Genomic DNA, 23,672 nt, shown 5'->3' on the forward strand with positions numbered 1-23,672 from the left:
AAAACAGCAAGGGATCAAATAATTACAGTGCATTGTGAAAGTATTTGGCCCCGTAGAACTTTTCCACCTTTTGCCACATTTTCTGGCTTCAAACATAAAGATATAAAATTCTAATTTTTTTAGGAAGAATTAACAACAAGTGGGACACAATTGTGAAGTGGAATGAAGTTTATTGGATATTTTAAACTTTTTTAACAAGTTAAAAACTGAAAAGTGGGGCGTGCAATATTATTTGGCCCCCTTGAATTAATACTTTGTAGCGCCACCTTTTGCTGCGATTACAGCTGCAAGTTGGTTGGGGTATGTCTCTATCAGTTGTGCACATCGAGAGGCTGAAATTCTTGCCCATTCTTCCTTGCAAAACAGCTCAAGCTCATTGAGGTTGGATGGAGGGCGTTGGTGAACAGCAGTTTTCAGCTCTTTCCACAGATTCTCGATTGGATTCTGGTCTGGACTTTCACTTGGCCATTCTAACATCTGGATACGTTTATTTTTGAACCATTCCATTGTAGATTTTGCTTTATGTTTGGGATCATTGTCTTGTTGGAAGATAAATCTCCGTCCCAGTCTCAGGTCTTTTGCAGACTCCAACAGGTTTTCTTCCAGAATGGTCCTGTATTTGGCTCCGTCCATCTTCCCATCAATTTTAATCATCTTCCCTGTCCCTGCTGAAGAAAAGCAGGCCCAAACCATGATGCTGCTACCACCATGTTTGACAGTGGGGATGGTGTTTTGAGGGTGATGAGCTGTGTTGCTTTAACACCAAACATATCGTTTTGCTTTGTGGCCAAAAAGTTTGATTTTGGTTTCATCTGACCGGAGCACCTTATTCCACATGTTTGGTGTGTCTCCAAGGTGGCTTGTGGCAAACTTCAAACGAGACTTTTTATGGATATCTTTGAGAAATTGCTTTCATCTTGCCACTTTTCCATAAAGGCCTGATTTGTGCAGTGTACGACTGATTGTTGTCCTATGGACAGACTCTCCCACCTCAGCTGTAGATCTCTGCAGTTCATCCAGAGTGATCATGGGCCTTTTGGCTGCATCTCTGATCAGTCTTCTCCTTGTTCGAGATGAAAGTTTAGAGGGACGGCCGGGTCTTGGAAGATTTGCAGTGGTCTGATACTCCTTCCATTTCAATATCGCTTGCACAGTGCTCCTTGAGATGTTTAAAACTTGGGAAATCTTTTTGTATCCAAATCCGGCTTTAAACTTCACCACAACAGTATCTCAGACCTGCCTGGTGTGTTCCTTGGTCTTCATGATGCTCTCTGCACTTGAAACAGAACCCTGAGACTATCACAGAGCAGGTGCATTTATACGAAGACTTGATTACACACAGGTGGATTCTATTTATCATTACCAGTCATTTAGGACAACATTGGATCATTCAGAGATCCTCACTGAACTTCTGGAGTGAGTTTGCTGCACTAAAAGTAAAGGGGCCGAAAAATGTATGCCCCACTTTTCAGATTTGAATTTGTTAAAAAAGTTTAAAATATCCAATAAATTTCGTTTCACTTCACAATTGTGTCCCACTTGTTGTTGATTCGTCCCCAAAAAATAAGAATTTTATATCTTTGTGTTTGAAGCCAGAAATATGGCAAAAGGTAGAAAAGTTCAAGGGAGCCAAATACTTTCACAATGCACTGTATTTCCTTCACTGTATATATTACCAGATATTATACAGTACTATAGCCATTATATTTTATTATACTGAGTTCACACTATCAGCAAAGCATATATCGATCTAATCTGACATCAGATTTGTTTTTTAAAAAATGTTACAAATAACTCTTTCATTTTAATCAGTTCTGCATGTGGTGCTTTTCAATAAATGTAAACATATTTTTCAGTTTTTTTTCTTTTGCATTATAGTGAATGTAATATTTGCTTTTTTTCATTTGTTAGTTTTTTGTGAATTTTACATGATCAGTTCCATTTTTTTAGTATAAAGAAATAATGTATTTTTTATCATGAGTTGAGAACATGGATTAGAATCCTTCCAAAATCATGGCCAATCTTAGAAAACATTTTGCCAATTTACATTGTTTGGTAACTAGCAAAATTTGTCCCTTGATTTCATTTTTAAAGTATTTTCCTATAACTTACTTTCCACAGAATGACTCCTAACCAAGCGCCTTATTTATAATGTTTAAGGTAAAACACTTTCACATTCTGTGCATTATATATCTTGGATATATGTATGAGGAAGAACATTTTCAGAACTGAAATAACATGGAATTATATTCTGTACTAGCATCTTTGGTGATTCAACAGTGACATGTTTATTTGAAATGGTGTAATCCTTTTTGAGACTGCAAACCAGAGACACATCTGTTATTTTCCTTGCACAGCAGAACCAGAATAAAAGAACAGTGAACTTGAGAACCCAAGTCTTATTGATATGTAAAGGAAAACATAGCGTTTAATGCAACTGCTGAAATTAAGCGTTCACTTATGTTGCTGGTTCTCCTTAACTGCATGAATTAACCCATTTTTATGCTTCAGTAATGTAGCCGAGATTGTTTTTCTATCCATCTTCCTGACAGTCATGAAATGGCTTTCTGTTATAATTAAGCATAACATGGTTGAGGGGGATGGTTTACATATATGCACGGGTGAAACATTTCAGATAGAGATGAGTAGGTCTGCTGAGATTCAAATTTGGCAAATCATAAAATTATTTGCTGAAAATTGGATGTGCCTTGTTGTTTTCCGGGCTCTCTCCAAACCCCACAGCATAATAAGTGTCAGATGTTAATAAAAAACTACACAAAATTAATACTCACCTCACCTCTTACCTGTCTGATCGTGTTTACAGCCCGGCGTCTGGTCCTCAGTGCCTCTCCTTTTCTCCTTCCCCCATTGCGTGGATTCTCTCCAACCTTCTTCACTCCAGGCAATAGCTCGACTAGGCTTCAAATGTCACAGTGCATGCCCGAGGTGTTGTCACTTGCATGACGTGCATTGTAACACTGTGATGTCGCAATGTAATAATGCACATAGCCCAAGTGATAGCACAGAGCTCACACAATGATGTTGGTCAGAGGCCTTGTCGAGCCAGAAGCCGGGGCCATGATTGAAATTGTGCACAGGGCAAGAAGAAACAAAGAGGTGCTGATGACCGGATGACTGGCTATAGGGAATGCTGGGAAGGTGAGTTGTTTTTTTGGTTATTTTTCATGCACTGACTGGCCGCCAATTTGCTGAATTTGCATGGAGCAAATTTGAAAAAATCTGTAGTTTGAAGAATAAGGATTTCTGCACAATTTGAGTACAATTCAATTATACCTAAAATAAATTCACTCATCGCTTATTTCAGACATTAGTATTATTTGATGAACTGGGGATTCGGCTGGCCATTACTTTTAGAGATTGGATATTTCCATGAAATAATACATTTTTCTTTTTTTTGGGCTTTGCTAAAGTACTATCTTTGAATGATACCCACAAAATGAAAAATAGAAAACAAACAAAATAAAGTCTTTACTTTAGTGCTGTTTCACAAAATACATTGGCAATTTCACTAGAAGCCTAAAAAATGCAGTACATATAAAACATGGTCACCTTACTGTACTAGGCATTAAAGAGGTTGTCTACTACTTTAACACTGATGATCTATCCTTAGGGTAGGTCATCAATGTCTGATAGGTGAGGTGCAACACCAAGCTCCCCTGCCAATCAGTTGTTCTCAGTGCCGGTGAGGCCCGGAAGTGTTCATTTACGAAACAGCTCCTTCTATTAATTTGAATAGGAGGTGGGTGTACAGTATCTGGCTGTGGCCACTGTCACTAGACAAGAGCAGCTCTGTAACTGAGCACTTCCGGTTGCCAATCAGCGTGGGTATAGGGTGTCACACTCCATTGATCAGACATTGATGACCTAATCTAAGGATAGCTTATCAATATTAAAATAGTGGACAACCTCTTTAATACTGCTAGGCTATTAAACTTGAGTATGGTTTCTAGTCTTGTAATTTTTTGAATATACTGATAATAAATATTAAAGCATCATTACAGTAAGTCCTATTTTCATATAAACTGTTAGGGATTTCTGTGTTAATAGATGGTGTCTCCTGTTCAGCTCTCTTCATCTTGATCATTATAGTGTGAGGTTATAAAGAATGTCTCTTCAAATGGATGGGACTGGGGTTGTCTTGTGCTACAAATGCAACTCATTTATGTAAATGAGAACTGTGAAATGCCTAATTTTCCCTGTGGTGATTCTGGAAGAAAATTGAGCACTTGTAGCCAGGTTCCCCCACAGATTATAGATGATTACTGAAGGTCCCAGCAGGTAAATACTTTGCTAACAGTTCATTGTCAAGGAGCAATTCTAACCAGTAGGCACTGTTCAAAGAAGTAATCCCCTTTAAGGGACTTGTTGATTTTCTAAAAAAAAAGAGTTGCATCAAGTTGTACCCACTAAAATACTGAATGACTGTGTACTACAACTATGCGCACGTTCCCCCATACTGAGAACCACTTTTTTAAGCTATTTTTTTATTCTTATATAGCGGGTCCCGATTGAGGGAGATTTACATTGGAGTCTATATGTTCTAAAATAGTAAATAGATTATTAAAAAAACATTTTTTTATTTGGACTATTTGGACAGATATCACTCTAACTTGTAAGGTTTGTCAGGTATTTATTTGTATATAACTAAAATATTTAAAAATAATAATTATAGCCGTAAAAAGAGTTCTAATAAAACATAAGGCTGCAGGTTAGACTAAAAAAAATGGTTCCGCACAGTGACGCTTGCTTTACCTTTAAATATTCTAAACTTCATGAAATATCCATGAAATGAGAACTCTCGTGAATTAAATTTAGAAATACCCTCAATATTCCCAAGTAATTAAATGAACATTTGAAGAATCCACTTTCCCAAAAACAAAAAAGCAAGGAATAGCTATATCCATATCAAAATCAACAAAGCCATTATAAAAATTTCACTCTATTATGAACTAGCTTTTAATCATAGTTTCTATACTGTTTTCCTTTTAGAAGGATTTTAAGAATTTGGTAGCGTCTATGATAAAACAGAAGATAAAAGAATTATTGTGATAGGATTTTACTTGAGGGGTCAAGAAGACTTTAGCACACAGTAAAGGCTAAAGCCTGTAGGGATATCTATCTTACTGAGTGATTATTGAGCCTAGATCTTTTATTGTCTCTGTTTGTGAACTAGAGCTGTCACCCGAAAGACTGAGCATGCTGTTGAAATGAAAACAGCCTCGAGAAAAACAAATGGGATGAACGTTAAAAAGATATTTAGGAGCTGACACAACACAGTGAAAAATGAGGAATGAGAAGTGACTTTTTACCACAAACTTAACAATTCTGTCTCCCCAAAAATATAGTTTGAGTCAAAATAATGTTACGATGGGAGGCTGTGGTATCACAACACATGCATTTTTCAGCACTACAATGTTGCGATGAACTACAAAGAGAACAGAGGCAATGTCCTATACTCAGAGAGGCATTGTAAATAAGTCATTATGTACTACCTTTCCATTAAATAGGGGTCATGCACCCGCTGAAAGCCTCCACCTCCTACTGGGCAATCGTTCATGGTATTACAATAAAATGCTACTAGAAGAAGGGAACATCAGGATTGTTATTTGTTTTCTTAAAGTCAAAAGTCTTCTTTAAATGCTTTGACTGAGAATGACAGCACAAGCCTAACAGCGCTAGACATAGCATGTTTTACAAGGTTTAGTATACAGTTAGCTTGAGAAAGATTGAATTACCTGACACATGGAAAGCAACCGAGGGTCAGGGATTATTTACTAGATGAGAAATAATAAAATAGGAAGTGAAAGCTTTATACCCTCCAAAACCTTCTAATTCTGGCCCTTATGTTATAGTCTCAGTGATCTGGGAATTGGGGAATTATCTATCTATCTATCTATCTATCTATCTATCTATCTATCTATCTATCGATCTATTTATCTATCATCTATCTCATATCTATCTATCTATCTATCTCATAATGATCTATTTATCTATCATCTATCTCATATCTATCTATCTCATACATACATATATACATCAATTTTTAGTATATGCTGCAAATCAGTCAGTGACTACTATCTATGTCAGATTTCATTGGATTTTGTGCACATGCCCGAATATATTCTGCATTACAGTGTACATAGAATAATATATGGCAGCTATTTGTACATACAGTTATGGGCGAAAGTGTTGTCCCCCTTGAAATTGTTCCAGAAAATGAAGTATTTCTCCCAGAAAATTATTGCAATTACAAATTGTTTTGTTATTCACATGTTTATTTCCTTTTTGTGTATTAAAACAACATAAAAAACAGAGAAAAAAAAGCAAATTGGACATAATTTCACACAAAACCCCAAAAATGAGTTGGACAAAATTGTTGGAACTTTTCAGAATTGTGGGTAAACAACTTTGTTTCAAGCATGTGATGCTCGTTCAAACTCACCTCTGGCAAGTAACAGGTGTGGGCAATATGAAACTCACACCTGAAACCAGATAAAAAGGGGAGACGTTGACTCAATCTTTGCATTGTGTGTCTGTGTGTGTGCCACACTAAGAATGGAGAACAGAAAGAGGAGAAGAGAACTGTCTGAGGACTTGAGAACTAAAATTGTTGAATAATATTAACAATCTTAAGGTTATATGTCCATCTCCAGAGATCTTGATGTTCCTTTGTCCATGGTGCACAACATAATCAAGAAGTTTATAACCCATGGCACTGTAGCTAATCTTCCTGGACATGGATGGTTGAGGAAAATTGATGAAAGGTTTCAATGCAGTATAGTCTGGATGGTGGATAAGCAGCCCCAATCAAGTTCCAAAGAAATTAAAGCTATCCTGCAGGCTCAGGGTGCATCAGTGTCAGCTCAAACTATCCATCGACATTTGAATGAAATGAAACACTATGGCAGGAGACCCAGTAGGACCCCACTGCTGACACAGAGTAGTAAGCCAAAATCCTTCTGGGAAATTGTCTTTTTGACAGATGAAACCAAGATAGAGCTTTTTGGTAAAGCACATCATTCTTTTGTTTATGAAAAAACAGAATGAGGCCTACAAAAAAAGAACACAATACCTGCAATCAAATATGGCAAAGGTTCAAAGTCACTCAGGCACTGGGTGTCTTGACTGTGTGAAGATTACTAAAGTATTTTGGGTCACAATGTAAGAAAGCTGGGTTTGCGTCCTAGGTCATGGGTCTTCCAGCAGGACAATGACCCAAAGCATCCCAAGAAGCACCCAGAAATGGATGGAAACAAAGAGCCAGAGACTTCTGAAGTAGCCAGCAATGAGTCTGGATCTAAATCCCATGGAACACCTGTGGAGAAATCTTAAAATTGCTGTTGGAAGAAGTCACCTTTCAAATATGAGAGAACTGGAGCAGTTTGTAAAACAAGAGTGCTCCAAAATTCCAGTTGAGAGGTGTAAGAAGCAGTTATTTATTCCAAACAGTGTGCAGCCAAATATTAAGTTGAAGGTGCCAACAATTTTTTCCTCCCATTTTGGGGGTTATATGTGAAATTATGTCTAATTTGGATTTTTTTCTCAGTTTTTTTGTGTTGCTCCAATACACACAAAGGGAATAAACATGGGTATAACAAAACATGTGTAATTGCAATAATTTTCTAGGAGAAATACTTCATTTTCTGGAACAATTTCAAGGGTGCCATGACTGTAGCATGTTAGGTCATATTGAGATGAAAAAGCACATTTTTGCACAACTGATGAAATGTGATTTCATTTTATACTGTAAAAAATGGTGTAAAAAGAAAAGCTCAATCTAATGGTCAACAAAAAGGTATTGCTCAATAAACCAAAATCTTACATAGTGAAATAATCAAGGCAATACCTCTGAATATGCTTTACTAATTTAGCTTACATAGTGACACTTTATATACAGTTCAGTACAGTATATTTATGTTCAAGGGTGGATATACCACTGGTGCAACCTGTAGTATAGAAATTTTCAGGAGATTCAATGCAAAAGTTTTAATGATATATAGAAAAATGTGCAAGTGGCGGACAAAATACAGTTCTTTTGTTTAGAGGCGACCTTTACGTTTCGGCCCGCTCCTGGGCCTTGCTCACATAAATCGCTCTGGGGAAGGCTGTGATGGTCCAAACCGTATGAGAGAAATCCCTGTGGGGATGCATATAGAGTTGAGTCCTTATGGGTAATGACAGTAAGGGTGCTCCAGCACCTCCTGTGTGAAAGCCTTGTGTGCAACCTGTACAGCTGCAGAGGGGTTAATGGGTTAGGGTCCCACTCTCATCTTAAAAGCTGTTTCCTACTATCAACTAGATTGCACACAAGAGTAAGCGCTAATAAACTTCAGAGATTACAATTACTATTGTATTGTTATATTGGAAAAATGATGTTTTTTATGATGAGCTTCCATATTTAGTTCTTGCACAGCAGGTCTCTATTGTCTGTGTCCACCATCGTCTATATTACACAGGACAATTCTTTGTCCATACACAAAGTGGTTCGCCTAATCATCTCCCGTTAATGAGGAAACCACAAGGCTTATTAAAGAAATACAAAACCTATAAGTGTATGGTTATATTAAAGAAGAAAAGTCTGCAGCATTTTCTGCATGATCCTGAGACAGTCAATCTTCTCAAAATCCTGCAGAGAACAAGAGGGTTATATCTGTGGCTGGTGACCCACTTAAACCTCACCACCTTAGCAAAGGGGCAGGTCTTAGCAGTCTTTTGTCCTACCGCAGATACCCAGCAAAGAGGCTTCTGCTACAGTTAGTTGTCTTGCTTCTTTAAAGCATATACTGCATCCCATTGAAATCAGCAGGAACATGTAGACCTGCTTGACATGACTCTTTTCTGTCACTATATGAATGTGCACTAAACCTTTGCCTTAAAATGTTCTATTAAGCTTTTTTCTTTTACGAAAATAAAGTGGATGGGCCCTGTTAGGTTCTGCACAATTCTTTGTTCAGATTTTTTAAATATTTAAAATTAAAATATTTTTTTCCATTTTTATAAGGTTTTTAGTTGCCATTATTTTTTTTTACATTTTTAACTCTTTTTCTGATTTGTTTTAACTCCACAAAAAAAAGTTGTAAAATGCTATGTTTGAATTTAGCCTTTAGAGGTAGCTAGAGGTAAGGTTTGCCTAATTTGAGTTTCAACTCAAGAGCGATAATACATTAGTAGATTTCATCTTGCCAGGCTTAGGCTGTTTTCGGTACATGTGCCATTTTTTCATGGATACCACATGCACCTACTATAACTTATGGGGCTGATCACATGGCTGTGTTTTTACATGTGTCCATGTAAAACACACGGAGACATAACTGTTTATCGGCGGCATGGATGACAAGGGCCAATAGAATACGTGTGCCAGCCATATGTGCTGTACGTGTTTAACATTGCGAAGTATAGAAGATTCAGAATTTCTTTTTCTTTAACTATACCAGAAAAACACTGATAGCACACTGAAGACACACTGATCCAAAATACTGATGACACTGGAAAAACACTGATGGCACCATCATGACACACTGATCAAAAACACTGATGACACTGGTATGTGTGACTTTGGGAGCAAAAGGGAAAGTTGCAAAAAGTTCAAGACAGGAAAAAGCCCATTTTTTTACTTTGCACCAAAGTCATGAATCGCTTACAACATTTTATTGAATTTGGTGCCAAAAAGGGCAACTAATACCACAAGACAAAAACAGAAAGTGACTTAAAACAAAAAACTTAAATGATGAATTGGGGCAAATCTATTTTGATCATTTTCATTGATTGAGCTACTCTAGAACCATTTTATCCATGTTTTTTGTGCTAAGTTTTAAGTCTTATCAGGATACCAGTTTTATAGGCAAGATATTAAACAGCAAAAACATAATACAATAATTTCTAAAAATACCATGCAATAGTTATGAATCAATAGAAATACCTTAAATGTGAACTGTTCATTGAATACAGGGTTAAGGGTCTTTCTGTGGACCTTCGTTTCATATTTCTTCTTTTTATCTGGCAGCAAAAATAGCTTCACATAAGGATCTGATGTACCTCCCATATCTAAAGCAGGTAGCTCAGCGGCTTGAATTATCCCCACCATCAGCTAAAAATAGAGCAAAAGAGAGATGACATTCAACTCTAGAAATGTAACAATACAAAGCATATTTCATTCCTCTCTATAGAGTTTAAATACCAAGCCAAGATTATATATGATTTCTCACATTTGTAATCTCAATCTACACAATGCAGAGTGATGTTCCAGAATAGTATGTACAGTTGTGCTCAAAAGTTTGGCGGAAAAGGAAAAAAAGCAAACATCCTAAATGTCAAAACTGAGGAACTTATATTAATCTTTTTTATGTGACCCTATCTTTACTACAGTTGTGCTCAAAAGTTTACATACCCCAGCAGAATTTTTCCTTTCTTGACCTTGTTTCAGAGAATATGAATGATAACAAAAAAACTTTTTCTCCACTCATGGTTATTGGTTGGGTGAAGCCATTTATTGTCAAACTACTGTGTTTTCTCTTTTTAAATCTTAATGACAACCAAAAACATCCAAATAACCCTGATCAAAAGTTCACATACCCCAGTTCTTAATACCGTGTATTTCCCCCTCTAACATCAATGACAGCTTGAAGTCTTTTGTGGTAGTTGTGGTTGAGTTTCTTTATTTTCTCTGATGGTAAAGACCTATTCTTCTTGGCAAAAAGCCTCCAGTTCCTGTAAATTCCTGGGCTGTATAGCATGAACTGCGCACTTGAGATCTCCCCAGAGTGACTCAATGATATTGAGGTCAGGAGACTGAGATAACCCCTCCCGAACCTTCACTTTGTTCTCCTGTAGCCAATGACAGGTTGACTTGGCCTTGTGTTTTGGATCGTTGTCATGTTGGAACATCCAAGTACGTCCCATGTGCAGCTTCCGGGCTGATGAGTGCAAATTTGCCTCCAGTATTTGCTGATAACGTGCTGCATTCATCTTTCCTTCAACTTTTACCAAGTTTCCTGTGCCTTTGGAGCTCACACATCCCCAAGACATCAGCGATCCATCTCCATGCTTTACTGTAGGAAAGGTGTTCCTTTCATCATAGGCCTTGTTGACCTTTCTCCAAATGTAAAGTTTATGGTTGAGGCCAAAAAGTTAAATTTTGGTCTCGTCATTCCAAAAAACCTTGTTCCAGAAGTTTGGAAGCTTGTCTCTGTGCTGTTTGGCGTATTGTAGACGAGCTACTTTGTGGAATTTGCACAGTAATGGCTTTCTTCTGGCGACTCGACCATGCAGCCCATTTTTCTTCTAGTGCCTCCTTATTGTGCATCTTGAAACAACCACACCGCTAGTTTTCAGAAAGTCCTGAATTTCAGCTGATGTTATTTGTGGGTTTTTCTTTGCATTCCAAACAATATTCCTGGCAGTTGTGGCCGAAATTTTTGTTGGTCTACCTGACTGTGGTTTGGTTTTTACAGAGCCCCTGATTTTCCATTTGTTAATCACAGTTTTTGTATCCCTTTCCTGTGTTATACAGTTCAACTACCTTTTCCCGTAGACCTGTTGACAATTATTTTGCTTTCCCCTTGACTCACAATCCAGAAACGTCAGTGGCTGGATGAAAGATGCAAGAGTCTATCTGGATCCCAGAAACTCACTCAGCTTTGATGCACACACACTGATTACAAGCGAACAGGTCACAGGTGAGGATGTTACCTTTAGTAGCCATTCAAACCCATTTGTGTCAAATTCTGTGCATGCTATCAGGCCAAAATCAACAGGGTTTATTGAACTTTTGATCAGGGTTATTTGGATGTTTTTGGTTGTCATTAAGATTTAAAAAGAGAAAACACAGTAGTTTGACAATAAATGGCTTCACCCAACCGATAACCATGAGTGGAGAAAACGTTTTTTTGTTATCATTCTTATTCTCTGAAATAAGGCCAAAAAATGAAAAATTCTGCTGGAGCATGTAAACTTTTGAGCACAACTGTACATACTTTGCTGTGAAAATATTGTGAGGCGCTGCCCACTTACTAAAGACTATGATACTTTTCCAGCACGAAGCACCATTTTCATTAATATTATTATTGTGTTTTATTAGAGATTGCTGGCTGTGTTTTATTAATGTTCTGCTTCCTCATCAGTATATGTGCACTAATTTTACGTGTAAAGTGTCCAGCATTCCACTAATCTCATCAGTATCTCAGAAGCCTCTAACCATTGTTCCAAAAGCGAATAAGCCCATTGTGGGAGGGTTGATTGTGGACACAGTGGAGCCATTACCACAGAGGGTCTTACATGCAGTCTCAGGTGAAGGCTCTTGGAATATTCTTCATTGTTTAAGCTAAAGTAAATGCTTAAAGGGGAGGGTGTCATCACTTCTGACCTTTGGAGGGGGCTGACCTCAGGGAGGAAATGAGACACATGTTTTTTAGTGAGTGGTGTGGAAGGACATTGAAGGAAGAGTATGGAGACTGCGGACTTGGAAGGATGGATTTAAACTCTCATAAAGGATTATGGCTACTGGATATCGGTGTTTCTATTGATTTATCTGTCGTCTGGAGGATTGTGGACTGTGGCTACAGACTTTACTGGCTAGAGATACGAAATCTCTGGGCTAACAAAAAGTTGGGAGACAGTGAGTATGGCCTGATACAAATTCAGTGGAACTACTGATCCCAGGTTGGGAACTTAAAGACTGAGAGAACTGCATTTTGGCCATTTACCTGGAATTGCTGTTTTACCATGGCTGTGATTAATAAAATACTGTTGCATCGTTAAGCAGCCTAGGTGATTACTTACAACCCACAACCTCAAATCTTTACAAAAATATTGAGAAAATTGCAGGTCTGCTTTTAGATTTTCTTAAAGGGATTGTTTAACCCTTTCTTTTTTGCACCAGGCCCAATGTGGTTTACAACTAAGATACAAAATACATGGAGACCTCATGCTACTTCTTTGTATTGCTGCCTGGGTCTACCACTGGACTATTTACTTCATCTTAGGGTGCATCCAAACATCCATATGCAATGTCTGAATGCTGTCCGATTTTTTATTGGACATCACTTGGACACAGAGTGTCACTTGCCATTCACACATCCATGAAAATCACAGATCCGAGAAAAACTCAGGGCATATCCTATTCTAACTTGATATTAAGGATTGGAATAGGACGTACTCAGTGGGTCTATGTGCTGTCCAATTAAAAAAATTCAGGCAGCACATTGACATTCATACGGATGTGTGAATGTACTCTTAAAGTAATGATGGAGTGGGACTGTTGAATCAAATCACTGGCCACATTGCTGATGTGTTGGTCACCACCAGGCCACTGGGCTACAATGCTTAGAACTAACTTAAAGGGTTTATCCAGGACTAGTTTTTTAACTATGGGCTTATAAACTAACAGCCAGGTAGCTGCCCATCTGGCATCGGCACAGAGCGGTCATTGACCACTCTTGCCGACGATTCAGCTGCTCCACATCAATAGAGCAGCTCTCTCTCTTCCGGGCTGTTCTGTCGATGGGTCGTGACTGCCGGCATCATGCTGAATGACAGCTGGCTCCCTGTGGTTAGGCAGCGGAGAGCCAGTTATCAATAAGCATAACATCAGCATTCACACCCAGTCAACAGAGCAGAGCAGAAGAGAAGCAGCTGCTCCGATGACGTGAAGTCAGCGAAAGATGCAGAATAGATGGCAGGAGTGGTCTGTGACCCCTCTGTGCTGGCATAGATCGGCACCAGGCATAACAGGCAGGTAGGTAACAACTACCTGCCTGTTAGTTCTTAGATAAATAAGTAGTCCCAGATAATCCCTTTAATGTAATCATGCATTCCTTATTCATTTGGTCTGGCACAATGTAAAATGTAAAATTATATTTTTCCTGCAGAGTCCTTGTAGGGGATATGTGATACCTTCCTAGGTTTCAGTACTCGGCTGCATAGCTGATCACCAAGAGGTTGTTTTGATGGGACAATCACAAAGTAGACACACATATATGGTCATCTATATTGTACACCAATTAGCAACACTTTGAGAAGCAATTTGAGGGCGCAATCACATCTGTTAGATCAGTATGATTAGGAAATCTTAAATGGAAAAATCTGTGAAAAGATCTTTTTCCTGATAAAAGTTTCTTTTAAATCTTTCTGTTATGAAAAACAATACATTTGTAAATCTAGATAATTGATTTACTGTTATCGGTTGAGCTGTATTTGTTGTTCATTTTTCACTAGTCAGACAATGATAAGCCAGAAAAGCACATAAGTAGTAAGGAGTACAAACATTTCGGAAATGTAGAAGACATAAAAAAAGACAAAAAAGACATTTCAAAGAGGGAGATATTGTGAGGTTTGTATTATTGTAATGATATTTTATGCAAGGGAAGGATCTAAACAACATCTATAACTTTACATGAAAGACAAAAAAATGAGTCTATGATTTTTACTCAGTGGAGTGGAAAATAATTCCCTTCCTCTTCTGAAATGTTTGCTGAAAATAAGCTATCATGCTCCTACAGAGTTCTTTGGTCATGCCTCCCTTTGAAGCCCAAAGAAATGCATTGTGTTAGGTGAATAACAATTAGATTCCAGCAGCATGAATTATGGAATGACTGCATATTATAGGAATAACCAGCATAATGTTTGCATTTATCTTCAATTTCAAGGTAGCATTGCTGGTAGCCAGAAACAGAGTTTTTTGGAGTCCGCATATTTGCCAGAATAAACCATAAAAATAATATAATGCATGGATAGGATTTATCAAACTATTCACCTGGAAAATCAGCCTTGTTACTTAATGTTATCATAGATCAACTTTTTTTTCTTTTTTTTACTATACATGTATGGTGCCTCTCTATGTTTTGATTCTTAGAGAATTCACTATATGTATCCAGTGCAGATGTGAAGAATCAGTTTCTAGTGTGCTGTTCAGGGGAATAAAAATTATATCTTATTTTCCTCATATTCCTGAGAAAACTTTTGGGTGATCTAAAACAGTAAATTCACCCCTATAGGACCAAGCCATATTCAGTTTTTTCACTTTTGTTTTTTCCTTTTCTTCTTCCAAGAGCCATCATGTTTTTAATTTTCCATCGACATAGCCAGGTAAAGGTTGCTTTTTTTGAGGGTTGAGATGTAGTTGTGAATGATACAATTCATTTGACCACATAATGTACTGAAAAGGGGAAAACAATCCAAGGTAAAATGGGAGAAAAGGTGAAAAATGTTGGCATAGTTTTTGGATTTTGTTTTTATTATAGTAATTATTTTATTGTTATTTTTTATTACAGTAGTTTTATTATAGTATTTCTTTTATTACTTTTGCGGAATTAAAACTTTCAAAAAATAATGTTGGTTTGTGTCTCAGTTTTATGAAACCCATAACTTTTTTATTTTTCTGTTGACGGAACAATATGTGTGATTGAGTTTTTTGCGTGGCAAGCTGAAATTTATTAGTACAATTTGTCGGGTACATCCGACAATTTGATCACTTTGTGTATCATTTTTTTGGGTAGATATGGCTAATATGTGATCAGATCAGTCCATCACCCTCCTTCAGTAGAAAAGCAGCTTTCCCTTGTGAGGTGTTTTACTATTGGAGGAGGCTGAAGGACAGGTCTGGTCACATGCTCCTGCATCAGCGGCCATTTTATGAATAGAAGTGATGGTCAGCGTGTGAGGAAAGCTGCACTAACAAGAGAAAGTGGCCGACCGCTAACTGAGAATTCATCAGTGAGCTCGTTCTAACAGTCTAACAGGAAAGTTTGTAACTCCTTTATCTGCCTTTTTCTGAGCTCCTCTCAGCGGATCTGTGGCACCAGACTACATTCCAGTTGAATGTGCCTCAAAACAAAGAGGCTGTAAAAGCTAAACAAAATAAGTGCAAAATTTGTAATGAAATCCAATTGTAATTTATTTTTATCCCAAATTAATACATTTTGGTAAAAAAAAGTCCCCAAAGGTGACCAACCATTTTTTAGATTGAAAGTAGACATCAGTCCATTGAGTTCAACCTATAATCTAACATGAGTTATCTGGTACTTTACAATGTTTGCTGTTTGGATTAAATTGTTCCATTGGAATCTATCATCAACCCGCAATCTCGGGTGTGAGACTTTGTCATGGCCATTTAAATGCAACTGTCAGAGATTAACAGCAGCATTTAAATGATTAAACAACAGCAAACAGAACTAGCTCCTGTCTCTGCTGTTAGCAGCAAATGCCAGCACCTGCTCTATACACTCTGCAACCAAGCTGGGAAGAAAATATGAATCACTGGTTGTAATGGGTTAATACTTCAAAAAGCCTTCCAACACTGTGGGAATTAGGAAATTATTGACACACCAGATTACCACTTTTTTAATTGCACCAAGCTTAAAGGGAACCTGTCAACGCATACATGCTGACCAATCCATGGAAAGTATGTATCTGTCACTTGCTGTGCGATCACAGCCATGTATGTTTTATTCTGAAACACTGTGGCTTTTCAGAGAAAAACATACTATTAATCACCGCTGGGGATCGAGTTGCACTGTGCACTAGTCATGCACGAGGGTCCCCCGCAGCTACTCACCACCTGCTCACAGTGACTGGCTTGGCAGTTACTGTCAACAGGTGGGAAGAAGCTGCCGTAAACCCGCCTGTACGATTAGCCACCTGTGCTGCTCGGTCCCCGCCTCTAGGCAGTGATTAAGGACCACAAAGGTCAGAAACGCGTTGCCTTATCTTTTTATTGTTTCCCTCTATGCCTCATGGAGTAATGCGGAGTGAATTGTTTCTGATTTTAACTTTATTGGAATAAAAGCATATTTTATGGAAAAAGAAAGTGTTAGTCTCTTTCTGAACTTTCTGATGAAGAGCATAGCTTGATTAGTCAATTAAGTGACAAAGTTACCAAAGGGAAAGCGTGAAGAAGAGTTTACTGTGTAGAGCCTGAGTACCTACTGATCAAGGGACTGCCCACTGGGTAACTGACTCCCATTTAGAAAGAACAATCTGGAATTATTTTTCTATTTTTCTTTTTTTGTATAGGGAAGGGGAAAGATTACGTCACTGATATTTATCTATATCAGTAGCGTCCTAATGGTTTTAGTTGACATAACGTACTATAGACAAGTAACAAGCAAGTACTCCTTGAATCTTTATTTAAAATGAGCTTGCATGTCAATGTAACATAATTCATGGTTAGGGGTCTTGTAAGAAGAATTCTATTCCATATTTTCTACAGATGCAGTGTATTTTTTTAATCATAGTAATCTCTGCCATACCTTTTCAGGTACATCTTTATGTGTAAAACCACGGTAACATATTCACAATCTTCAAAGCCCTCATTCCCTGAAATCAGTTTCCATTTATTACTAGCACAAGACTGTGTATTTACAATGGCGTCTTTAAATACAGGTACAATTGTTCTGCACACTTTTACTCAGTAGGGGGGTGCAATGACTTTTCATTTGACTTTGTGGCAACAAGAGCTTAAACAACTGCTTCCTTCAAAATAAAATTCACGTTTGTTTCCATCTGTAGACGGAAAATGAAATGTGCTTGTAAGGACCAATTTCTTCTACTTATTATTCTTTGGCAGGATTTGTGGCTGTTTGAGGTTTATAAGGTCCCCCATTGATTTGATGATATTCTCTGAGTACTGAGTGGTCAGTCACAATGGAAAGAAACATAAGAATTGTGCTCCAGCATTGACAGAGAACATTAAGATGTGGTTTCTTTGATCTGCAGGCTCTTGGATTTGAAATGTACTCTTGTTAAATAAAAATTATAGGCCTTCCCTTTCTTTCTTTCAAATAAAAGCTTTTTGAAACAAACATGCTCAACCATATATGTGAGCATTGTATGACATCACAAGATCCTAGTGCTGTCAGCAATTAGCTCTTATCAATAGTGAGCTTATCAGGGGTGATGAAGCATTTGTGAAACGCGCGTCAGGTGTTTGGTGGGTGAGCTTATTAATGCTAACTATTTATATTCATTACTTCCTATCTCCCTGTGGGTTATAATAACTTCTTTGGAATTGACACCCTTGCATAAATATATATTTATATGCTCGTGAATACTGATTCATACTTATTTTAACTCTATATATACACTGCTCAAAAAAATAAAGGGAACACTCAAATAACACATCCTAGATCTGAATGAATGAAATATTCTCATTGAATACTTTGTTCTTTACAAAGTTGAACGTGCTCACAACCAAATCACACAAAAATCATCAATGGAAATCAAATGTATTAACCAATGGAGGCCTGGATTTGGAGTCACCCCCAAAATTAAAGTGGGAAAACACACTACAGGCTGATTCAACTTTGATGTAATGTCCTTAAAACAAGTCAAAATGAGGCTCAGTATTGTGTGTGGCCTGCACGTGCCTGCATGACCTCCTTACAACGCCTTGGCATGCTCCTGAAGAGGTTGCAGATGGTCTCCTGTGGAATCTCCTCTCAGACCTGGACTAAAGCATCTGACAACTCCAGGACAGCCTGTGGTGCAACGTGACATTGGTGGATGGAGCGAGACATAATGTCCCAGATGTGCTCAATCGGATTCAGGTCTGGGGAACGGGTGGGCCAGTCCATAGCTTCAATGCCTTCATCTTGCAGGAACTGCTGACAAACTCCAGCCACATGAGGTCTGGCAATGTCCTGCATTAGGAGGAACCCAGGGCAAACCGCACCAGCATATGATCTCACAAGGGGTCTGAGGATCTCACCTCGGTACCTAATGGCAGTCAGGCTACCTCTGGCGAGCACATGGAGGGCTGTGCAGCCCTCCAAAGAAATGCCACCCCACACCACTACTGACCCACTGCCAAACCGGTCATGCTGAAGGATGTAGCAGGCAGCAGATCACTCTCCACGACTGCAAACTCTGTCACGTCTGTCACATGTCCTCAGTGTGAACCTGCTTTCATCTGTTAAGAGCACAGGGCGCCAGTGGTGACTTTGCCAATCCTGGAGTTCTGTGGCAAATGCCAAGTGTCCTGCATGGTGTTGGGCTGTGAGCACAACCCCCATCTGTGGATGTCGGGCCCTCATCCCACCCTCATGGAGTCGGTTTCTAACCGTTTGTGCAGACACATGCACATTTGTGGCCCATTGGAGGTCATTTTGCAGGGTTCTGGCAGTGCTCCTCCTGTTCCTCCTTGCACAAAGGCAGAGGTAGCGGTCCTGCTGCTGGGTTGTTGCCCTCCTACGGCCCCCTCCACGTCTCCTGGTGTACTAGCCTGTCTCCTGGTAGCGCCTCCAGCCTGTGGACACTACGCTGACAGACACAGCAGACCTTCTTGCCACAGCTCGTATTGATGTGCCATCCTGGATGAGCTGCACTACCTGAGCAACTTCTGTGGGTTGTATAGTCCGTTTCATGCTACCATGAGTGTGAAAGCACAAACAACATTCAAAATTGACCAAAACATCAGCCAGAAAGCATTGGTACTGAGATGTGGTCTGTGGTCCCCACCTGCAGAACCACTCCTTTATTGAGCGTGTCTTCATAATTGCCAATAATTTCCATCTATTGTCTATTACATTTGCACAACAGCATCTGAAATTGATTGTCAATCAGTGTTGCTTCCTAAGTGCACAGTTTGATTTCACAGAAGTTTGATTTACTTGGAGTTATATTCTGTTGTTTAAGTGTTTCCTTTATTTTTTTGAGCAGTGTATATGCGATTTATGCATTATATCTTGTACCAATGGGGGTTTCACGGGTGGTCACCCACCAATTTAAATTCTTGTTTGTGTCGCCGGGATTATCTGTACATTGTTGTTTTTTTTAATTGTATTTAATAAAGGTTCTTATATTTTAATAACTGCCATGATTAATTTTGTCCTGGCACAGATCCCCCTTTTTGGTTTTCTCTATATATCTTGGGTAGATAGAGATCCCAATAAGTGGGCTGAATCATTGTTTTTCTTAAACATGTTTAAAGACCACCTGGGGTCATTTTTATTTAATAAGAGTGGGCAGCCCCAGGCTGATGATTATTCTTAATATAAATAGTTGACAAAAGTGAATAGAACACTTCCTAACGTCCCTGAAGCAGTCAAATTTTCTAGCAAAAGTTGTTCCTGAATGCCAGGATTCCATTACCCTCTGGACCCCTTTTGCAGTGAAAATGCAATATTATCTCCTGATTTCACCTTTGCAAGGGGTAACCAAATGGTATCCACTTTAAGGATGCTATCGTTCTCTCAATGCTTAGCAAACAATGCAGCAATGCTGTGTTAGTTCAAAGAGTATGACCTTAAAATAATGAGCAAAACTCTGCACAACTCAGAAGTTTGGGCCACAGTTTTGCTAGGAAGTCTGGCATTTTAATGGGACATTAGTGAATGTTCTACGCACTTTGGTTAATAACTTTATATAATATATATAAATAATACATATATATATATATATATATATATATATATATATATATATATACAGTAGAGACCAAAAGTTTGGACACACCTTCTCATTTAAAGATTTTTCTGTATTTTCTTGACTATGAAAATTGTTCATTCACACTGAAGGCATCAAAACTATGAATTAACACATGTGGAATTATATACTTAACAAAAAAGTGTGAAACAACTGAAAATATGTCTTATATTCTAGGTTCTTCAAAGTAGCCACCTTTTGCTTTGATGACTGCTTTGCACACTCTTGGCATTCTCTTGATGAACTTCAAGAGGTAGTCACCGGAAATGGTCTTCCAACAATCTTGAAGGAGTTCCCAGAGATGCTTAGCACTTGTTGGCCCTTTTGCCTTCACTCTGAGGTCCAGCTCACCCCAAACCATCTCGATTGGGTTCAGGTCTGGTGACTGTGGAGGCCAGGTCATCTGGCGTAGCACCCCATCACTCTCCTTCTTGGTCAAATAGCCCTTACACAGCCTGGAGATGTGTTTGGGGTCATTGTCCTGTTGAAAAATAAATGATGGTCCAACTAAACGCAAACCGGATGGAATAGCATGCCGCTGCAAGATGCTGTGGTAGCCATGTTGGTTCAGTATACCTTCAATTTTGAATAAATCCCCAACAGTGTCACCAGCAAAGCACCCCCACACCATCACACCTCCCCCTCCATGCTTCACGGTGGGAACCAGGCATGTAGAGTCCATCCGTTCACCTTTTCTGCGTCGCACAAAGACACGGTGGTTGGAACCAAAGATCTCAAATTTGGACTCATCAGACCAAAGCACAGATTTCCACAGGTCTAATGTCCATTCCTGTGTTCTTTAGCCCAAACAAATCTATTCTGCTTGTTGCCTGTCCTTAGCAGTGGTTTCCTAGCAGCTATTTTACCATGAAGGCCTGCTGCACAAAGTCTCCTCTTAATTGTTGTTGAAGAGATGTGTCTGCTGCTAGAACTCTGTGTGGCATTGACCTGGTCTCTAATCTGAGCTGCTGTTAACCTGCGATTTCTGAGGCTGGTGACTCGGATAAACTTATCCTCAGAAGCAGAGGTGACTCTTGGTTTTCCTTTCCTGGGGTGGTCCTCATGTGAGACAGTTTCTTTGTAGCGCTTGATGGTTTTTGCAACTGCACTTGGGGACACTTTCAAAGTTTTCCCAATTTTTCAGACTGACTGACCTTCATTTCTTAAAGTAATGATAGCCACTCATTTTTCTTTACTTAGCTGCTTTTTTCTTGCCATAATACAAATTCTAACAGTCTATTCAGTAGGACTATCAGCTGTGTATCCACCAGACTTCTGCACAACACAACTGATGGTCCCAACCCCATTTATAAGGCAAGAAATCCCACTTATTAAACCTGACAGGGCACACCTGTGAAGTGAAAACCATTTCCGGTGACTACCTCTTGAAGCTCATCAAGAGAATGCCAAGAGTGTGCAAAGCAGTCATCAAAGCAAAAGGTGGCTACTTTGAAGAACCTAGAATATAAGACATACTTTCAGTTGTTTCACACTTTTTTGTTAACTATATAATTCCGCAAGTGTTAATTTATAGTTTTGATGCCTTCAGTGTGAATGTACAATTTTCATCGTTATGAAAATACAGAATAATCTTTAAATGAAAAGGTGTGTCCAAAAGTTTGGTCTGTACTATATATATATAAATAAATAAATATATATATATATATATATATATATATGTATATTTAAAAGATCACCAATCAAGGGATGCCCACTCTTATTAAATATAATGGGCAACCCCAGATTGGTATTAAGTACTTTTTAAACTTTAACAATCTATTCAAAAAATATTTGAACACTCTAAATACTTTTGTAAATAGTATTAGAGTTAACCTAAGACCCAGGTTCAGGCTACTGGTGACCAGAAAATGCTTTTAATTCTTCAAGACTTTTTTTCACCATGAAACATGGGTTGATTTTATATCACCTATTCGCAAACTTGAAATGCAGAAAACACAATAATTGACTACATATGTTTCTTCTTGCAGTAAGAGAATAGTACATGGCAGGGAAGATATCATGATCATTTCAACCCTCTGGAAGTATATTAGAGAGCAACTTAAAGAATACTTTTTGCACTTGATCTTCTCAGCAGAAGGTCTTTGATGTAGGAGCAGGATGAATTTGCATAGCACCGCTCATTTTCAAAAGCAATTGGGCTTTCCTAGTTTTTGAAGATCACCATTACATGAAATAAGTAAGGAATCAAACGTCAGTTCCTTGCGGCCTGGAAAGCATCCCTCTCCATCCTTCCTCCATCGTTCTTATCTCCAACAATGTCATGCCAAAGACTGCCACGCAAGAGACCAACATGCATACTGGCCAAGACTCCTCTTCACTGCTGCTTTTGATGATTTTTGTCCTCAAACTGAAAGAAGTCTGTGGGAGAATGTCATACATGAGCTTAAATATGTTTGGAAAACAAGATGATTCTGGACTAAGATTTCTCTAATGCTTGGATCTTTAACTTCCAAACCTTTTTTGCAGCAATTTTTTTCAGCAGGTTTTATTTGATCATCAAATGCATGAAGCACTGAGTGGAAGTCAAAGCATTTACATTTGAAACCCCTTTTAATCACTTTGTGAGCTGTCCGGTTAAAAAATAGAAAGGCAGGTGGTTCAATGTGGAATGTATATATACCACAAGTGACCACTTTATTCCTTGAGCTCATCTACATGGTGACTTTGGACAGAAACAGTTTTTAGTTATGCAAGTGTTACGGTATGGTATGACCTTGAACAGAGCAATGTGCACGTATCTCTTATGCAGACCTGTGATGAAATCTTAGGAGCCCAGTAGCTATAGCAGACTGCAGAAAATCAAAAGCTATGCTCTATGCGTATGTCCTTGGCTTTATTTGCCCCTTTCCCCTTAAGCAAAGATCTCACTTCATTTGGCATTCCCATTTGCATAGATTCAGTTAGATGCCCTGCAAATGTACTGAAACTCTGTTCTCATACCGAATATATGGACTTTTCCTTGGAATTCATAAATTAAGGCTATGCAGAAAGCTTGAAACTTTATAAAGAGTTTTTTGTCTCTGCCAAGAAACTCAAGGTTATGAAGTGGGAGGAGCTATCCAGGGCTACTGTAGCCTGATGATGTTGGTCACTGGTTAAACATGTTAGAGAGGAGGTATCTTGGACTGTCCGGGACTTTTCAGTATGTTTCTTTTTTTTTTAACCGATCTCTCTCTCCATTACCAGCAAAGTATTTGCAAGTGAACACTGCAAGC

General features: G+C 38.5%; 1 protein-coding gene across 2 annotated transcripts in view; it reads right to left on the reverse strand.

Annotated features, from left to right (window-relative positions):
• The window catches only part of SYT1 (synaptotagmin 1), a 926,879-nt gene that overhangs the window by 227,867 nt on the left and 675,340 nt on the right, over nucleotides 1-23,672 (reverse strand). For both annotated transcript variants that reach the window (XM_073651880.1, XM_073651879.1), the window contains exon 9: nucleotides 9,941-10,108. In XM_073651880.1, coding sequence (XP_073507981.1) covers nucleotides 9,941-10,108 — 168 coding nt within the window. The remainder of the gene's footprint in view (nucleotides 1-9,940; nucleotides 10,109-23,672) is intronic.

The sequence above is a fragment of the Phyllobates terribilis genome, unplaced genomic scaffold (assembly GCF_046119375.1).
Source record: "Phyllobates terribilis strain yellow unplaced genomic scaffold, ASM4611937v1 Scaffold_11__3_contigs__length_659146591, whole genome shotgun sequence".
In the NCBI taxonomy this organism is placed as follows: Eukaryota; Metazoa; Chordata; class Amphibia; order Anura; family Dendrobatidae; genus Phyllobates; species Phyllobates terribilis.